The 15,456-nt window shown below is 34.2% G+C and overlaps 3 protein-coding genes across 6 annotated transcripts in view; 1 reads left to right on the top strand and 2 right to left on the bottom strand.

Moving 5' to 3' along the window:
• Positions 1-2,222, top strand: part of LOC107667041 (calcium/calmodulin-dependent protein kinase type 1-like) — an 18,415-nt gene extending 16,193 nt beyond the window's left edge. For both annotated transcript variants that reach the window (XM_016458620.1, XM_016458621.1), the window contains exons 11-12: positions 189-360; positions 1,902-2,222. In XM_016458620.1, coding sequence (XP_016314106.1) covers positions 189-360; positions 1,902-1,993 — 264 coding nt within the window. In that variant the 3' untranslated portion in view covers positions 1,994-2,222. The remainder of the gene's footprint in view (positions 1-188; positions 361-1,901) is intronic.
• Positions 2,223-5,898: 3,676 nt separating this feature from the next.
• LOC107666978 (protein FAM107B-like) lies at positions 5,899-10,552 on the bottom strand. Of its 3 annotated transcripts, none has more exons than XM_016458532.1 (5): positions 10,331-10,552; positions 9,279-9,345; positions 8,201-8,405; positions 7,071-7,218; positions 5,899-6,832 (listed from the first exon to the last, which is right to left on the bottom strand). In XM_016458532.1, exons 1-5 carry the CDS (start codon positions 10,352-10,354, stop codon positions 6,716-6,718), a joined length of 561 nt encoding a protein of 186 aa, XP_016314018.1. In that variant the 5' UTR covers positions 10,355-10,552; the 3' UTR covers positions 5,899-6,715. The 3 variants fall into 3 exon arrangements, with proteins under 3 accessions (XP_016314018.1, XP_016314020.1, XP_016314019.1); XM_016458534.1 differs by having other exon boundaries at positions 7,081-7,218; XM_016458533.1 differs by having other exon boundaries at positions 8,201-8,399.
• A 437-nt stretch (positions 10,553-10,989) lies between these two features.
• LOC107666968 (uncharacterized) lies at positions 10,990-14,778 on the bottom strand. Its single transcript, XM_016458526.1, has 8 exons — positions 14,691-14,778; positions 13,450-13,542; positions 13,299-13,337; positions 13,088-13,216; positions 11,646-11,696; positions 11,473-11,557; positions 11,238-11,364; positions 10,990-11,085 (listed from the first exon to the last, which is right to left on the bottom strand). The coding sequence occupies exons 1-8, from the start codon at positions 14,776-14,778 to the stop codon at positions 10,990-10,992; spliced, it is 708 nt and encodes a 235-aa protein (XP_016314012.1).
• Between the last annotated feature and the right edge of the window lie 678 nt (positions 14,779-15,456).

Raw genomic sequence — 15,456 nt, 5'->3', positions numbered from 1 at the left:
GGCTATTGCTACAAATATACCCCAGCGACTTAAGACTGGTTTTGTGGTCCAGGGTCACATATGTGTTTATATGTGTATAGAATGCAGATGTTCAATAGCTGGTAACAGATTTCCTCATTAATCTCACTGAAATGTTCTCTTGTAAACATATTTCAGAGGCACGTTATTTCTCGTTCTTGTCCCTGTAGCAAGCATTCAACGCGACAGCAGTGGTCAGACACATGCGGAGACTGCAGCTGAGCACCAGCCTAGAGGGGCCGAGCCAAATCACCCCCACCAGCCCCTACCACAGACACCTGCTCCTGCCCGCCAAAGAGCTCGACCAGGAGGAGCACGAGGACGAGGACGAAGACCACAACAGTAAGCCTAAGATCATTCTCCAATAAAAGTCACATACTATCCATTCCAAATAATAAATTGACAATTTTAGTACATACAACCTGTTAAGTAAACAAAGGAAGAGAAGTTAGTGACAGTATCTTCTTGGACTTTTTTTAGTTTTAGAAAAATGACCACAGCATGTATTAAATGAATTTTAAGATAATTGATAACGTAATGAACAAGGTCATGTTTTTTAACCATATTTTATTGGACTGTCCTGTTTTGAATGCTTCTAGGCAGGTTTTATTTATTACATTAACATATTTTTATAACAACATTTTTCATCAGTAATGAATAATGTATATTTATTTATAAAAAAAAATTCAGAAACATCTATTTTTTTCAGAAAGAAATTTAGTAGTTTTTAATTTAAAGAATTTGTCAAATATCAAATTTAAAGATCTTAGTATAGATGTAGTTTTTATTGTGATGTCGCAAGAAAGTTATTTGTCTACTGTTTTGTTTCTTTTATTTTAATATACTTTGATAGTGCCATTAAAATAACTTTTGAACCTTATATGGTGCTAAAATAAATATACAAACAAACAAATAAGTAACTTTTAAAAGTTAAGTTAAACAGAACACACAGGAAAAAAACACTTTACAGGAAATATACAGTATGTAAAAAGTTGTCATGTGGAATTTAGAGTTACTTTAGTATGATTTATGTAAGCAATAAGGTATGAGAGGCTGTGCTGTATTGTGTATAATACAGCTTTGCGTCGTGCCTAACAACCCCCTTCAGCCGTGACTTATTCACAATATAGCATGCTCTGAGTACCTTATTGCTTTTATAAAACGGTTACCACACAATAAAAACTATTAAAACCAAAAATTTATGTATTGATATGTTAATTTTTTGAAGAAAGTTCGTTAAATAGTGTCCAGAACCATTGGGTGAAGCGGTCATAGCTGTGCTTTATCATGAATAAAACTCAACTGCTGACCAATCAGAATCGAGGACTGGAACCAACTGTTTTAAAAATACTATTATAATATTTATTAATATTTTGAATGAGCTTTTTTATAGTTTATAGTTTTGTTAGTTTTTTATATTTCTATTTAGCTTTATTTGTTTATATTTCAGTTTTAGTTTTAGTACTTGTAGTACCTGCCAAGACAACATTTCATAAAAAAAATAAATAAAATATATATATATATATATATGTATATATATATGTATGTGTGTATATATATATATATATATATATATATGTACGTGTGTGTATGTATATATATATATATATACATGAGTGCCTAGAAAAGCGCTATATAAATGTAATGAATTATTATTATTATTATATATATATATATATCTTAGCCATCTTCAAGAAACGACTAAAAACGATATATATAAATATATATATATAATTTCAGCATGTTTATATATAAGATATATAAATTATATATAATTTCAGCATGTTTTTAATAGTTTTAGGGAACAATAACTAAACTGGGCCAAGTGCTATTTTATAAACTACACAGTTGCTGCTTGTTTTCACATAAACGTTTCTGTTTAGGTTCCCCGAGTGCGGACGGGCGTCGAGGCAGTGCCGACCGGGACAGTCTCAGAAGCTGTGCGTACTGCTGCCGACCTACCAGCAGGATCTGAAGCAGAACCTAGAGGAACCCAGTGGAACCACACATGCACGTCCACCGCACCAGTCTGACCCGGAACACAGAGCTTTCCTGCTGGTGGGACGTGAGAGGAGAGCGTCATTGTTCCAGACACTCAGACTTGGGTATATCATAGACAGATATGCAACTCCTCTATCGTTTTAATTTGATTACTATTTCTGTACCCCAACCAAAGACTAAAATATGTTTAAGTTGTACGTTTATGGAAGGTTTAATTATTTATTTATTTAATTCTCATTATTTTTTTAAAGAAAAAGTTCAGGTCTGTACCCGTAGCAATTTGGACTTTCTTGGAAAGCCACTAGTTATACAATGTGTTAACAAATATTAATATCTTAATAAGCCCCACTTGCTCAGGCGATAAGTTCATTAGAAAAAGAAAAAAAAAGATAATCATATCATTTTTAAGCCTTAATCCATTGTGGTTTTGTTTTGTAAGGTCTGTTGGGTAGAGTTGTCGCTGTTGTTGATTTTGTGATCTGGTTCAGACTGGTACAAAGCTGCATATGAAGTCAGAGCAGGAGTATTTACGAAGATCACATAAACTTGTTGTGGGTATAAACCTTCATATGAAGCGTGTGGACAGAACAGGGGTTAGGAGATTTGAGCCACAGTCCAGATGCTTTTTTTTTACACCCAGATTAAATGCAATACTTAGATAATCTCCACATTCAATAAAGATTTCTAATTTTAGATTTATGGGGCAAAAGTAGTCTGTATCTCAGTTCCAAAACCTACATTTAAAAATAATTTGTCTAGATCTTAATTTAAGATGTATGTATTTGAATTTGCATATAAAATATCCATCTATTTGAATTACAAACATTTTTTAACATTAACAAACTCATAACTTAATGTAATGCATATTTGGCAATCATACATAAATGAAAGAAGTTAGATTTCTGTATAGAATTTAACCAGGTTTATATTTTCATCATCAATAAATCTGATTTGTTTTTATCGAATGCATATTACTAATTAAATATTGCTTGTTCTAGAGCTAGCCATATTTTAACCGTGTTCTTATTTTATTTTAACTGAACAAATGTAATTGTTTGCACAATTAACAGATTTATGCAAATTCTAAGCAATTTGAATAAATGCATTTTGACAAATGAAACAGGTGAGATTTTTTGCAATAATACTAATAAACTAAACTAAATACACAATAACCAAGGTCTATATATTTACCATCAATAAATCCAATTTGATTATTTATCTTATTAATCTAATTAATTAATCTAATGAATGCGTTTTAGCTAATCATGCTCATACTTTTATTTCAACCGAATAATTGTTTCCACAATGAACAGATTTACGCTGATAAGCAATTCGAATAAATGCATTTTGAGAATATAATTATTTAAATAAAATTCCATAGATGCAAATAGTTAATAATAAACTATGCCATGCTTTTTGTGTGTGTGCAGAAATCTTATCCATTTCATTTATTCATGACTGACAAATATGCATCACATTAAGTTTATTAGTTTGTTTACACTAAATCTGTGAAATTCAAACAGATGGTAATATTACACAATTCAAATACATAAATCTTAAAGGGGTCATATGATGCGATTTCAATTTTTTCTTTCTCTTTGGAGTGTTACAAACTCTTGGTGCATAAAGAAGATCTGTAAAGTTGCAAAGACTAAAGTCTCAAATCCAAAGAGATATTTTCATTACACCAAATACACAAAATAATGTTATTTTTAGCAGCATCATATGACCCCTTTAAATGTAAGCCCAAGTTTAGTGAGAAGGAATCAGATGCACACTCCTGGTCCAAAATAGGTCTTTTAAGACACTTGAAAAAAATCAAAGGCAGATGCTGCGAAAGCGATCTCATAATGCAGTGTAACAAGCTCAGTAAATATATATTAAAAAGGATGAATAAAAGCTATTTTAGCCAATATTTGTGAGAGCTATGTGGATTTATGCTTTTTAGAGTATGCTGGCATCAAATTCTGTTGCAGTTGTGAGTCGAGTGTCGTATTGCGCTTCACATATGAGGCACTATTTGTTGTAGAGTGTTTCAAATCAGTTACTTATGCGATTCCGTTTAAATTATTCTGCCTTAAGAGGGTTTTGGAACAGATGTTGATTAACTACTTTGTCGCAATAGTGATTAGTTCTGCAAGCAAAATGATTTATCTGTCCATGATTATCAGTTATTCCATGTTGTGTGAGCTGATTGGTTGATTGGTTAAGGTTCTTTTGTTTTGGTTGCTGGCCATAATCTGTACTGTTCTTCTGTCGGAAGACGTCTAATGTTTGCATGACCTCGTAAAAATATGTTTACAAGAGCGATGATCAAAATATAAAATATACATAAACATATTCATATCTGTACAATACTAATTGCAAAATAAGACATACTATTTCTGTCACAAGTCATTGGGAGGCACAAGAAATTTGGACAATTAATCTGTTTCTTTTTCTATTACTTTATAAAATGTGCATATAACATTATCTTAAGAACTCAATACTGGCCTTATTTTAAAACTGGATTAATACAAAAAAAAAACAATGCAAGAACATTTATCCCCTTGTTCATCAATATATCATATCTGTGCCAATTTGCGCACATTACTTACTTGAAGCCAACAATAATACAAAAAAAAAAAAGTTTTTGTTTTTTGCTAATGGACCCCTAATATTAAAAACATTTTCTTTTTAATCATGAATGATTCGTTTTAAGTTGACACTCCATCTGTCTGATATAACTGTATTTATCATTTATTTGCATAAAGTCAATTTCTAGTTTGTCAGAACAGTGTTGTCAATGCAACAGCATTTTTATTTTCAGTGTAAAATGCTTTTTAAGTTTAATTAGTATTTATTAAATTCAATGAAATGCTAAAATATTAAGTGCATCAATAATTAAAATATTTAATTTTAGAACTGCGTCATACCCAAGTGCAATCATTGATTTAATTAGTATCAAATTGCAACAGTCTAATGAGCAGTTCAGCAGTCAGTTCATTATGGTAATTATGCAAACTGCCTCAGAAGGGCTGATTAAATATCATTAGAAGACATGACTATGACTTTGGCTTTGGAAAGTACTAGGAAGTTACACCCTAGTTTTTGGGTAGTTAATTCCTCCCTTGATCAATTTGTTTTTCACATGGAAGTGCACACACTTCAGGAAGTGAAGAGGAGACACAAATACAGTATGTGTATTATACATAAAGATGATATATACATATATTGTATATCTTTTTTGTAAAAGCTACAAATGTATGGATGCAATGCATCATGTGTTATCGATGGAGTTATGAAGAGCCAATGATTTGTACCCTTAAAGATATACAGGTAGTAGCACGTTATGAATAAACACTCCTTGTCTATGCATTGTGTGTTCAGTAAAATCTTTGTGTACAGTGCAAATAAAGTTCACATCAGAGTGCTATGCAAAGGCAGACTGTGGTTGGTACTTTCAGATTATATACTCCAAACTGTATGACATGTCAAAATCCCTTTATTTAAACATTACTACAAAATGTACAAAACGTATTTACAAAAAACTAAGTTGGGTTTGTTAGCCGAAACATACATGTAACGTTATGAGTGGAAAAGCTCTGACAGGAATAGTTCACTCAAAAATGAAAATTGACTCACCCTCGGGCCATCCAAGATGTAGATGAGTTTGTTTCTTCATCAGAACAGATTTGGAGAAATTCAGCATTACATCACTTGCTCAGCAAAGGATCCTGCAGTGAATGGGTGCCGTCAGAATGAGAGTCCAAACAGCCGATAAAAACATCACAATAATCCACACGACTACAGCCGATTTAAAATTAAAACGTCTTAATCATGGATTTGTTTGATACAAACATGCAGCTTTTCACTGCACAAGACCTAATTGATGGACTGGAGTTGTGTGACGGCACCCATTCACTGCAGAGGATCGATTGGTGCACAAGTGATGTAATACTAAATGTATCCAAATCTGCAATGAAGAAAAACATCTATTTCTTTAAATAAAAAAAGTCACTTATACAAGAAGTGTAAATCAACAATATCTTAATTGTAATATTGTGATAATTTTGTAATCTTTTGTGATAATTTTGTTAAAACAAAATGCATGTGGAAAAAAATGTGCTATGCCTGCCCAATCAAACAGTGAGTCAAGAAAAAAAGATGCTAAAATTTGCCATACCAAAAAAGGAAAATTAAGTCTGAAACATTGCAATTTGGGATACAGTGTCCTTTTCTTTATGCTCTTTTTGTACTACAGTACACATTTTGTTAAATGTAGTAGTGCATGATCTCTGAAACTAGTATGCATATGTGAACATACCAAATGATTTGAACCATAAATGTAGAAAAAGTGGAAAGAATTGCTGTCTGTTCATAAAAGTATATAATCTATAAATATGGCAGACCAATAATTTCTATACTCAAACACTAGATACAGTTCCAGTATACTGGAGTTATTCTGTTCTTGTGTGTTTCTCTAACTGGTGCAAATTACAGCCACGTAATCAGCAATTAAGTACAAGTGCTTAATATGACATAACATTGGCCCACATTGTCAACATTCTGGTCCTTGTCAACGGTTTTTCACATTCTGTGACTGCGTTCGAAATCCAAACCCCAAGCTTTCTAAATAAAACTAAGAACTGTTCGAATCAGCAGCTGGAGGCGTATCAGCACTCACGTTAGATCAGTGAAGTAATGTAATGTGTGATTACAGCTCTTTCTCCACAGCACTTGTGATCGCCGTCCTCTTTAGGCTCTCTTTGACCCTGATGAACTCAGGCGCGCACTTTGACCTTTCTCTCTGCTCTTCGACCTCTCTCTCAAACTGAGAATAAGAAAAATTATTAAAGTTAAATCATTTCTGAATGAGGTTATAGTACATGGTGCATATATCATGATTGACAGCACATTTTTTGGAACCCGAGATCAATGTGTTCTGAACTTGAGATGTAAAAATAATCATAATTAGGATCACTTCCCAGCCTTATTAGCGTACATCAAACAATACTGTCCATTCAACACTCATTTCAGTATAGTTTGAGGAATGGTATTTCTGGTTTTACCTTCTCTAACCTCATCTGTCTCTTCAGTAACTCCTGCTCCAGTGGCGATTTCTCCTCCTCCTGTTTTCTGTCTTGTTTCAGAACTTGAGCTCTGTTTCTCTGTTCCAGAACTCTCTGTAACTCCGGCTTCTCCTCCGCCACTGCTCCTCTGATAGATAAAATAAGTCTTATTTTATCTCATATAATAGAAATTGTACATTCATTGCAATTAAATGGAAAGGGAATCCAGGATGTGGACGCTTAAGGTCAAGTTCATGCTTAAGAACATCTCAACATATGTTAACTCTTCAATTGTATTACAAACTATTAGCCTATATTTAAATCATTAAATTATTAAAAATAAGGTAACACGTTTGCTTTAGTTAATGCATAAACCATTGTAAACCAACATTAACTAACAATGAGCAATACATTTCTTACAGTATGTATTAATCTTTGTTAATTGTAGACATTAAAAATACAAAACTGTTTGATGCATTATGCATATTAACAATATGCATTGATGGATCGTTCACTATAAGGAGTGTGTATTAAGAAAGCAAATAGGGTCGATTTTGATTTCAGTTGTTTCACTTCAAAAACATCACATCTAGCGATAATTGATAAGAAAATGCGTTACGAGTTTTATAATGTATCCACAAGAGGGATACATTATAAACTTACTTCATTATAAACTTACTTAGATACTTCAATACCACGACTGAGGTGCCCTTGAGCAAGGCACCGAACCCCCAACTGCTCACTGGGCGCCGCAGCAAAAAAAAAAGGCTGCCCACTGCTCCGGGTGTGTGTTCACGGTGTGTGTGTGTGTTCACTGCTGTGTGTGTGCACTTTGGATGGGATAAATGCAGAGCACTAATTACTAGTATGGGTCACCATACTTCGCCACACGTCACATGTCACTTTCATCACGCCAGAGGCTCTAACTACACGCACAACTTTGACTTTACTGCCATCTGTTGGACAAAACATGTACATGCAAGAGAGACATAAACTCAGAAATCTCTCTGTGGGTACGTTTGAAGTGAGATTAGGAATTGGGTCAGGTGATAAATTAAGGCCGCAACTAAGCTTGCTCATGCCTCAAATTGTGAACATGCTTTCAACTCAAATTCTGGGTCAGTTTGCACCTTTTGTGTGTAATAATCAGCTCTCGCTGGAGCTCCCGGTGGCTCTTGGACGCTTTGATGGGATTGTGGAGCTTTTTGGGCCTGATGAGCTCTTCATAGTAACCGCTGTCTGTTTGCTCAGGAAGCAACTTGCTCTGGTCTAAATCCTCTTCTCTGCCCCACCTCTGATCAGGGTCTATCACGGCTCCAAGATCAGAGACTAAATCTAAGCAAAAGAGAGCATTCTATTAAAGAAACAGTTAATTAAAAACAAAGAAAATTTGCTGAAAAGTCTTGTTTAGCAAATTCCAAACAGCTGATAAAAACATCACAATAATTCACAAAAAAATCCACGCGACTCCAATCAATCATTTAACATCTTGTGAAGCAAAAAGAGGCATGTTTATAAGGAACAAATCCATAATTAATGTGTTTGAACTTCAAACCATCACTTCTAGCCAAAATACCAGTACATAATTCATAATAATGCTTCCTCCAGTGAAAAACTCTATCTCCTGTTGTCTCTCATATTTCTGCATATTTCTCTCCTGATTCAGACAAGAGGTCTTTTCAATGGAGAAAGCAATACTGGTTTCAGTTGAGTTCGACTTCAGCTCACATGTTTGAAATTAAAAACATCTTAATGATGAATTTGTTTCTTACAAACACCCAGTTTTTCACTTCACAAGATGTTAATTGATGGACTGGAGTTGTATGGATTACTGTGATGTTTTTATCAGATGTTTGGACTCTCATTCTGACGGCACCCATTCACTGCAGAGGATCTATTGGTGAGCAAGTGATGGAATGCTAACTTTCTCCAAATCTCTTTCGATGAAGAAACAAACTCATTTACATCTTTGATGGCCTGAGGGTGAATCTTTCAGCAAATTTTCAGCAAAAAAGTTTGAACTATCCTTTAAAAACAGCCAATATCATCCACCAGGAGAAAAGTTAATTTGCATGGAAAAATAATAGGACACCTCACATGATCGTAGCACCAAATGCACCTTTGTTCAAGAAAGCATGTGTAATAATAATGAAAAGCACTATTAATCAGTGTAAGTGCATCATATAATATGAAAGGAACATAGAAAACCTGATTCACCAGGTCCAATAAGTGGTTGAGCACAAGCAGAGTTGTGATTTTGATGATTATGATCTGCCTGTGAAAGAAAATGAATATGAGTCATTATATTTTAACCACAAGACAAAATACAAAAATTTGATTTTCATTAGCATTTTCCCTTCTGCATTTCACAGTGATATGCTATATAGTGATAGCATAATACCATATGATTAACATATTTACTATAATAATACCATGGTATTACCATCATAGTAGTGTACAAAAACCATACTATCACTATTATCATTGCACTGCCTCATCCTTATCTATCATCCAAACAATCTAAAATAATCTCCAAAGCTGTTGATGAACAGCACAATAGCCGTGTGTTGAGATAAATTTGCACTAACACAAGGGAGGCATTGTGGGTATGGGTGTGGGTATGGGTATGGGTATGTGTATGTGTGTGTGTGTGTGTGTGTGTGTGTGTGTGTGTTAAATGGTTTTGGGACCAGCTGGCCTTTAGCCACCTCATTACTGGCCCTGCCAAACAAACTCTCCATTTTCCCTTCATAATCTGTTTGCTGTCTAGAATGTGATTGTGTCAGGAAAGTCACGAGGAGTCCTTGGACTAAATCGCCAAAGGAAAGAAAATCAGAAGGGAATCAAAGTATTCAAATAAGGTTAATGTTACAGATTGCAACTAAATATGTACTTTTTTACACTGAAAGAAACCAAAAGACATGAAGGCTACAGATTAAGACGATTTCACACATATTCAAAGAACTGAAACTAAATGAACTCAAAAGACACTAAACTCATAATAAGTATATTTCAGCTTAGAATAAACGTCTCATTGTCAAACTTTGTCACACAAGCAGGAAAAACAGCATCAAACAAAAGAAACAGTCTCACCTCATAAATTTCAGCATTTTAAGCCTAAAACATTGTTTTCTGAACAATGTCCATTTACAATCATCCATTTGTGTAACAGAGTTTGAGTCCTGTCAGATCTTTAGAGGAGATGTATGACTTACACTCGTAACATACAGGTTCTTCAAACTGGATTCAAATATCCTTACTTTCTTTCCATGGGCCACTCCCATGATTCCAAAGGTGCAGAGTGCTCAGTGCCTCAGGATTGTTCCAGAAACAAATTCTCTGGGATTCCACCTGCTATTTTCATGCAGAGCAAGGGGAGAAGCGGGAAGGGGGATGTACATCCCTCCAAGCAAACCCAAACACACACACACACACACACTTTTACAACCCGGAGTGCATACAGTGTCCTAACTGGTACTACAATCCAGCACAAGGAGGGGGAGTGAAAAAATGGACTGTGTTAAAGTGATGTCACGTTCCCATTTTCCACTCTTCATTGTTAATATCAACAGCAACAGTGTTACCGTATATACAAGAACCAGTGTGAAGGAATTCTGTATGAGAACAGAATCATCTGTATTATCTTTCAAATGTATTTTTGTTTTATAATATTATCATAGTGGCAGAATGTTGCTCTTCTAGTATTTGGAAAAGAGCAGGGTAAATATATGCTAAATTTCGCCAAATGTGTTCCTTTGAAAAAAGTCACATGGATTTAGAGCAATACGAGAGTAAACTATTCCTTCAATTGTATTTGCTTAGAAAGGGAAGATAGCAAAAATAAAAAAAAGCTACTGTGTTGTTAATGTCCTGTTTTCAAATGTCCCAAATGTGGTGATATGAGGTTGGCTACTGTGGCTTATTCAGTCTCAGATATTCTGGGAAAGCAGCCAATGATCTCCCCCATCTCTGGCCAGTCTTCATATGCATTGCTCCTCATATCATTTTGAATTAACTAAACATAACAGATGAAACAACCAACTTAAAACTAAAAACTAAAAAAAAAAAAAAAGCTACAACAAAAAAATTCTTTTCATTCATTGAAATGAAACCAAAGTAAAATGTAAAAATTGGATGGAAAACTTAAACTTAAAAAGATGTTCCAACCTTTTCAAAAGGACTAGCTTCATTTATTCCATAGGTGCCTGTGAATACCCAGCTATCTCTGGGCTTCAGGGATTTGACCACTGTGCTGCCCAGTGCAGTGAATATTTCTCTAATCTCATCAGTCAGCCTGGAAAAGACATGGTGGCAGTGGAAGTGAGACATGTATGAATAATTCAACTGACTCTAAAGCCAAGTTAATCATGTTGATGGTGTGTGAAGGCTGCCACATTTTTACTTTGGTGTAGGGTCGATGTGTGAGGCCACACGCACTATATTTCCTGGTTTTAGTGTCTTTACATAGACAAGTAATTCCTCGGGATCTTGAAGGACAAACAAGTGGTTCTGTACATCAGGATAGTTTTACTTCACATCTTGTTAGATTTAGAACAATTTCACTAAAAGACCTACCTCTAGATTCCAGATTAAAGTTCTTATTTCTTAAAACCTCACCGCTTTCACCTAAGAAAAAAAGAGTAAATTAATCAAATTGAATTTGATTGGCATATATTAATACTTGCATAAATAGTCAAATATTTTTAACATAAGAAAATATGAAAATGATTTCAGATTTCAAAAAATTAAAATCCTGTCTAATTATTTTTAATAAACAAACCGTTTGCTAACACAATGTTCAGCCCTTGTCCTGCATTATTCTTAATGCCACCCATGATGCCGTAGAGAAGAACATTTGCATCTATAGATCTAAAGATTTAGCATCTATAAATACTATTTAATTAAATATTTCATCCAAAAATGAAAACTGCCATCAGTTATCTCAATAAAACTTAAAAATGGTGCATATCCATCAGTTATGCATAAATGAAACAAGTATAAGAGATTTCTTATATAGTACTAATAAACTGAATGTGTTTTAACCAGGTTTATATATATATATACTTGTACACAACACACACACATATATTATGTAAACAAAAACTTTTATTTTGGATGCCATTAATTGCGATTAATCATTTGACAGCACAACTATATATATATATATATATGTATGTATATACAATCAATAAATCTGATTTGTTTTAATTTCATACATTTAAAAAAACTGAATCTTGCTTGTTTCGCAGCTATAGCCATTTTTACACCATATCGTTTTTAACTTATTAAATTTAATTGTTTTCACAAAGAACAGATTTATACTGATTCTAAGCTATTACTGAACAAATGCATTTAGAAAATATTAAATAAAATCACACAAAAAAAACTCAAAAGTCATTTTGTGAATTTAAAAGTGATTAAGTAATCCAAGACTTTTGTGCTACAAGCCATACAACAGGTTAGCGTGAGGAACAGACAGAGATTTGTTGTTTTTTACCGAAAACATTTAACTATGTGCAAGCTATATCACTGTAAGCTTTGAAAAGTATGGACAAGCAGCATAACTGTTCTGATGAATATCTCATTTTGCATTCATATGGGTGAGTAAATGATGACAGAATTTTATACAATTAATTTAAATCACCACCGTGTTAAGGCCCGTTCACACCAAGCACGATAACTATAAAGATAACGATAAAGATATAGTTCTAAAAATCGTTCTCAATATTAAAGAATAGCATAGTTCACACCACAACTATAACGATACAGAGGAACGATATAGTTGTGATCACTTTCAAAACGATTTTTTCTCCAGCTGATGAACGATTAAACACTGACAGCCAATCAGAATCCACCCTGCTGTAACGAGCTCAAGAATTTAAAGCGGCAGACGCATGTGCGCTTAGAATAAACAGACGATATCGTTCGCTGGTGTGGACGCTAATATCGTTATCTTTCTTGGTGTGAACGCGGCTTTAGTCTGTCACGAATAAGCTACAGGATGTAACAGTTCTTACATTGTATTGTTAAAGCAGATCTTTGCAGCCACCACATTGAAGGGAAAGTAGTTGATAGGGCAGTGTTTATGTTGACAGCAACCAAAATGAGGCTTAAATAGACCTGGCCAGAAAAAATAAACAGGTTGCCTGAAAAAAATACAGTACAACGAGCACCCCAACAAGCTCCATCTCCACCTCGTCCACTAATGAGCATAAAAATTCAGTTTACCTAGATTGTCACAGTCTGTCACAAAATCATTAACTTCATCTGGAACACAAAACAGCCCCAATCTTAGCCAAACTAACACATAACGGCAATAAAATAGATTTTTAATGTTATAGATTAACACGTTGTCATATGTGATCACCATGTACATTACATAACCGTTTGGCAGCTTCTTGGAGTTTTGACCAGTTGACAGAGAAACACCATATTAAGATGATCAGCATTGTTGTGAGAACATACACATGATCTGAAAAACACAAGTAACATATGCTCAATATACACACAAACAGTCATACAAAATAATCAGAAAAGCTAACAATGTTTTCTTTACCTTTAAGTCTAATTTTTGGTAGCACAAAATAATCTTCTGGGCTTCTCACAAGCCTGATGCAGTAATATGGTTTAAAATGCAACTACCAGAAATCACAAGAAATGTATTATTTTTTTCTCTTGTACTTTGGAATTGTTACCTGTTTGAAAGTTCCCAGGACTATGGTGGTGTGTGAAACCTGACCCGGCAGGATCTACCTTAAGGTGTGGTAAATTTGCACCATTAAATCCAAACAAATCTAACCTAACCTGTCAATTTAGACAGATGAGATGTGTTGGTGCATGCAAACTGATTTTACAGTTGTGTGATGCCCTCTTGTGGCTATCTATAAGAAAAGTGCATGCAAACACACAAGGAATTTTAAGTATATAATTTTATTCCTTCTCAGTTACACAAACTGTTTTTTTAAGTAGTCAGTAGTTCAGTCTCAGATAAGGTGTAAATATGAAAATCTAAAGATACAGAATTCCATCATCAAAAATACTTCCCACCATGAACTGAGTAAATAGAAACACCATAATGGAGCTCTGGACTGCACATAATAATTCTCTATCAACATAGTCATATTAAAATAGTGGTGAAGTCAAAACACTGCCATTAGTAAATACCAACACCAGCATATGAGTGCAGATTATTGTTCAAATACACAGAGTTACATTTTACAGTAACAGATTTCAGTAAGGCACTGAAATACAAACTCTACAGCATCATTACAATTGATAAGTCTGGTTTACAGTAAAATGCTTATTCAGATGTGCTTCTGGTATCTGTGGCACTGTTCACAGTATCCAGTGGGAACAACCCTGAGATCATAAAGCTGTTTTAAAATCAAGAAAACGTCAGGCACAATACAATCATTTCAACAGACTTTGGTACAACATGCCTTGCATTGAGAAATTCAAGAAAATACTAAACAAGTTCTAAACAAGGAGTGCATTTAAAAAGTAGTTCCAATATTGACCAAGTATTAAGCAATGGGCACAGTAACCATAACAGCTCTTTTCATAAGTTATTTGCCTGCAAATAAATCATAGTAACTTTTATCTCTAATAAGCATCTTATACCATTTCCCCACAGTTCTTTCATGTAGGGGATGTTAGCCCTCCAATCCTGCCAAATGTAACCAGCTAATTTGAACTGGTTGGTGGACATATCCGTGCTGAAAAATGGTGGAACAGATATAAATATTTCAGAAACTCCTGGTGGTTTTTAAATGATCCATGTGATGCTTTTGGCCATATAATGTCACAGCATTAAAAAGGAAGAGAAGCGTCAAGGATAAATTATGCTACATGATTCACTCCAAAAGGTCCTGTGGAAAGAACATCCAGAGTAAGAATAAAAAGTAATTAAGTATATATAGTTTTGAAGGCTATTATTACTAATTTTAAAGTGCCATGCATACTAACTTCATCTGAATCATGGTCCTCTTCTCTGGCTGCATTTTGTTCTTCCATTTGTCGCAGCTCTGAATATCTATATGTTACATTACTGTAATAAAAGTCTAAATTTAGTTGTCACTTAGTAGGGACAAATTTGGCAACACATATGGGTTTAAAGTGATTAACTTTCGTATAAATTATTGCAAACTATTTTTCTGTACAACATGAATGTAAGTTTAGGTTGCACTGTCAAATAAAGCACATGTTGCATATATACCTCTGCGGACAGCAATATTTCCGGATGATGAAGACAGCAGCTGCTATTGCAGCTACAATAACGATCACAACAGACGCGATTACTCCGAAATGGAGTCTTGCAACCTGCGAAACAACAGACCGTGTATTATAGTAAGTATACAAACTAATAGAGAAGAGACTGACGCTAGAA

The sequence above is a fragment of the Sinocyclocheilus anshuiensis genome, unplaced genomic scaffold (assembly GCF_001515605.1).
Source record: "Sinocyclocheilus anshuiensis isolate Anshui unplaced genomic scaffold, SAMN03320099.WGS_v1.1 scaffold615, whole genome shotgun sequence".
Lineage (NCBI taxonomy): Eukaryota > Metazoa > Chordata > Actinopteri > Cypriniformes > Cyprinidae > Sinocyclocheilus > Sinocyclocheilus anshuiensis.
The sequence above is the reverse complement of the archived record's forward strand: the minus strand, read 5'-3'. Positions and strand labels throughout refer to the sequence as shown.

Bases quoted from the DNA above. Each gene is read 5' to 3' on its own strand.
- LOC107666968 (XM_016458526.1), bottom strand. From the start codon at position 14,778: ATGTCCACCAACCAGTTCAAATTAGCTGGTTACATTTGGCAGGATTGG. The intron at 11,365-11,472 runs GTAAAAATGTGG...TGTCTTTTCCAG, and splicing joins CACATCGACCCTACACCAAA to GCTGACTGATGAGATTAGAG. The intron at 11,086-11,237 runs GTTGGAACATCT...TGTTATGTTTAG, and splicing joins AAGCTAGTCCTTTTGAAAAG to TTAATTCAAAATGATATGAG.
- LOC107666978 (XM_016458532.1), bottom strand. From the start codon at position 10,354: ATGGGAGTGGCCCATGGAAAGAAA. The intron at 8,406-9,278 runs GTTTTCTATGTT...TCTTTTGCTTAG, and splicing joins TATTGGACCTGGTGAATCAG to ATTTAGTCTCTGATCTTGGA. The intron at 6,833-7,070 runs GTAAAACCAGAA...TCTTATTCTCAG, and splicing joins GACAGATGAGGTTAGAGAAG to TTTGAGAGAGAGGTCGAAGA.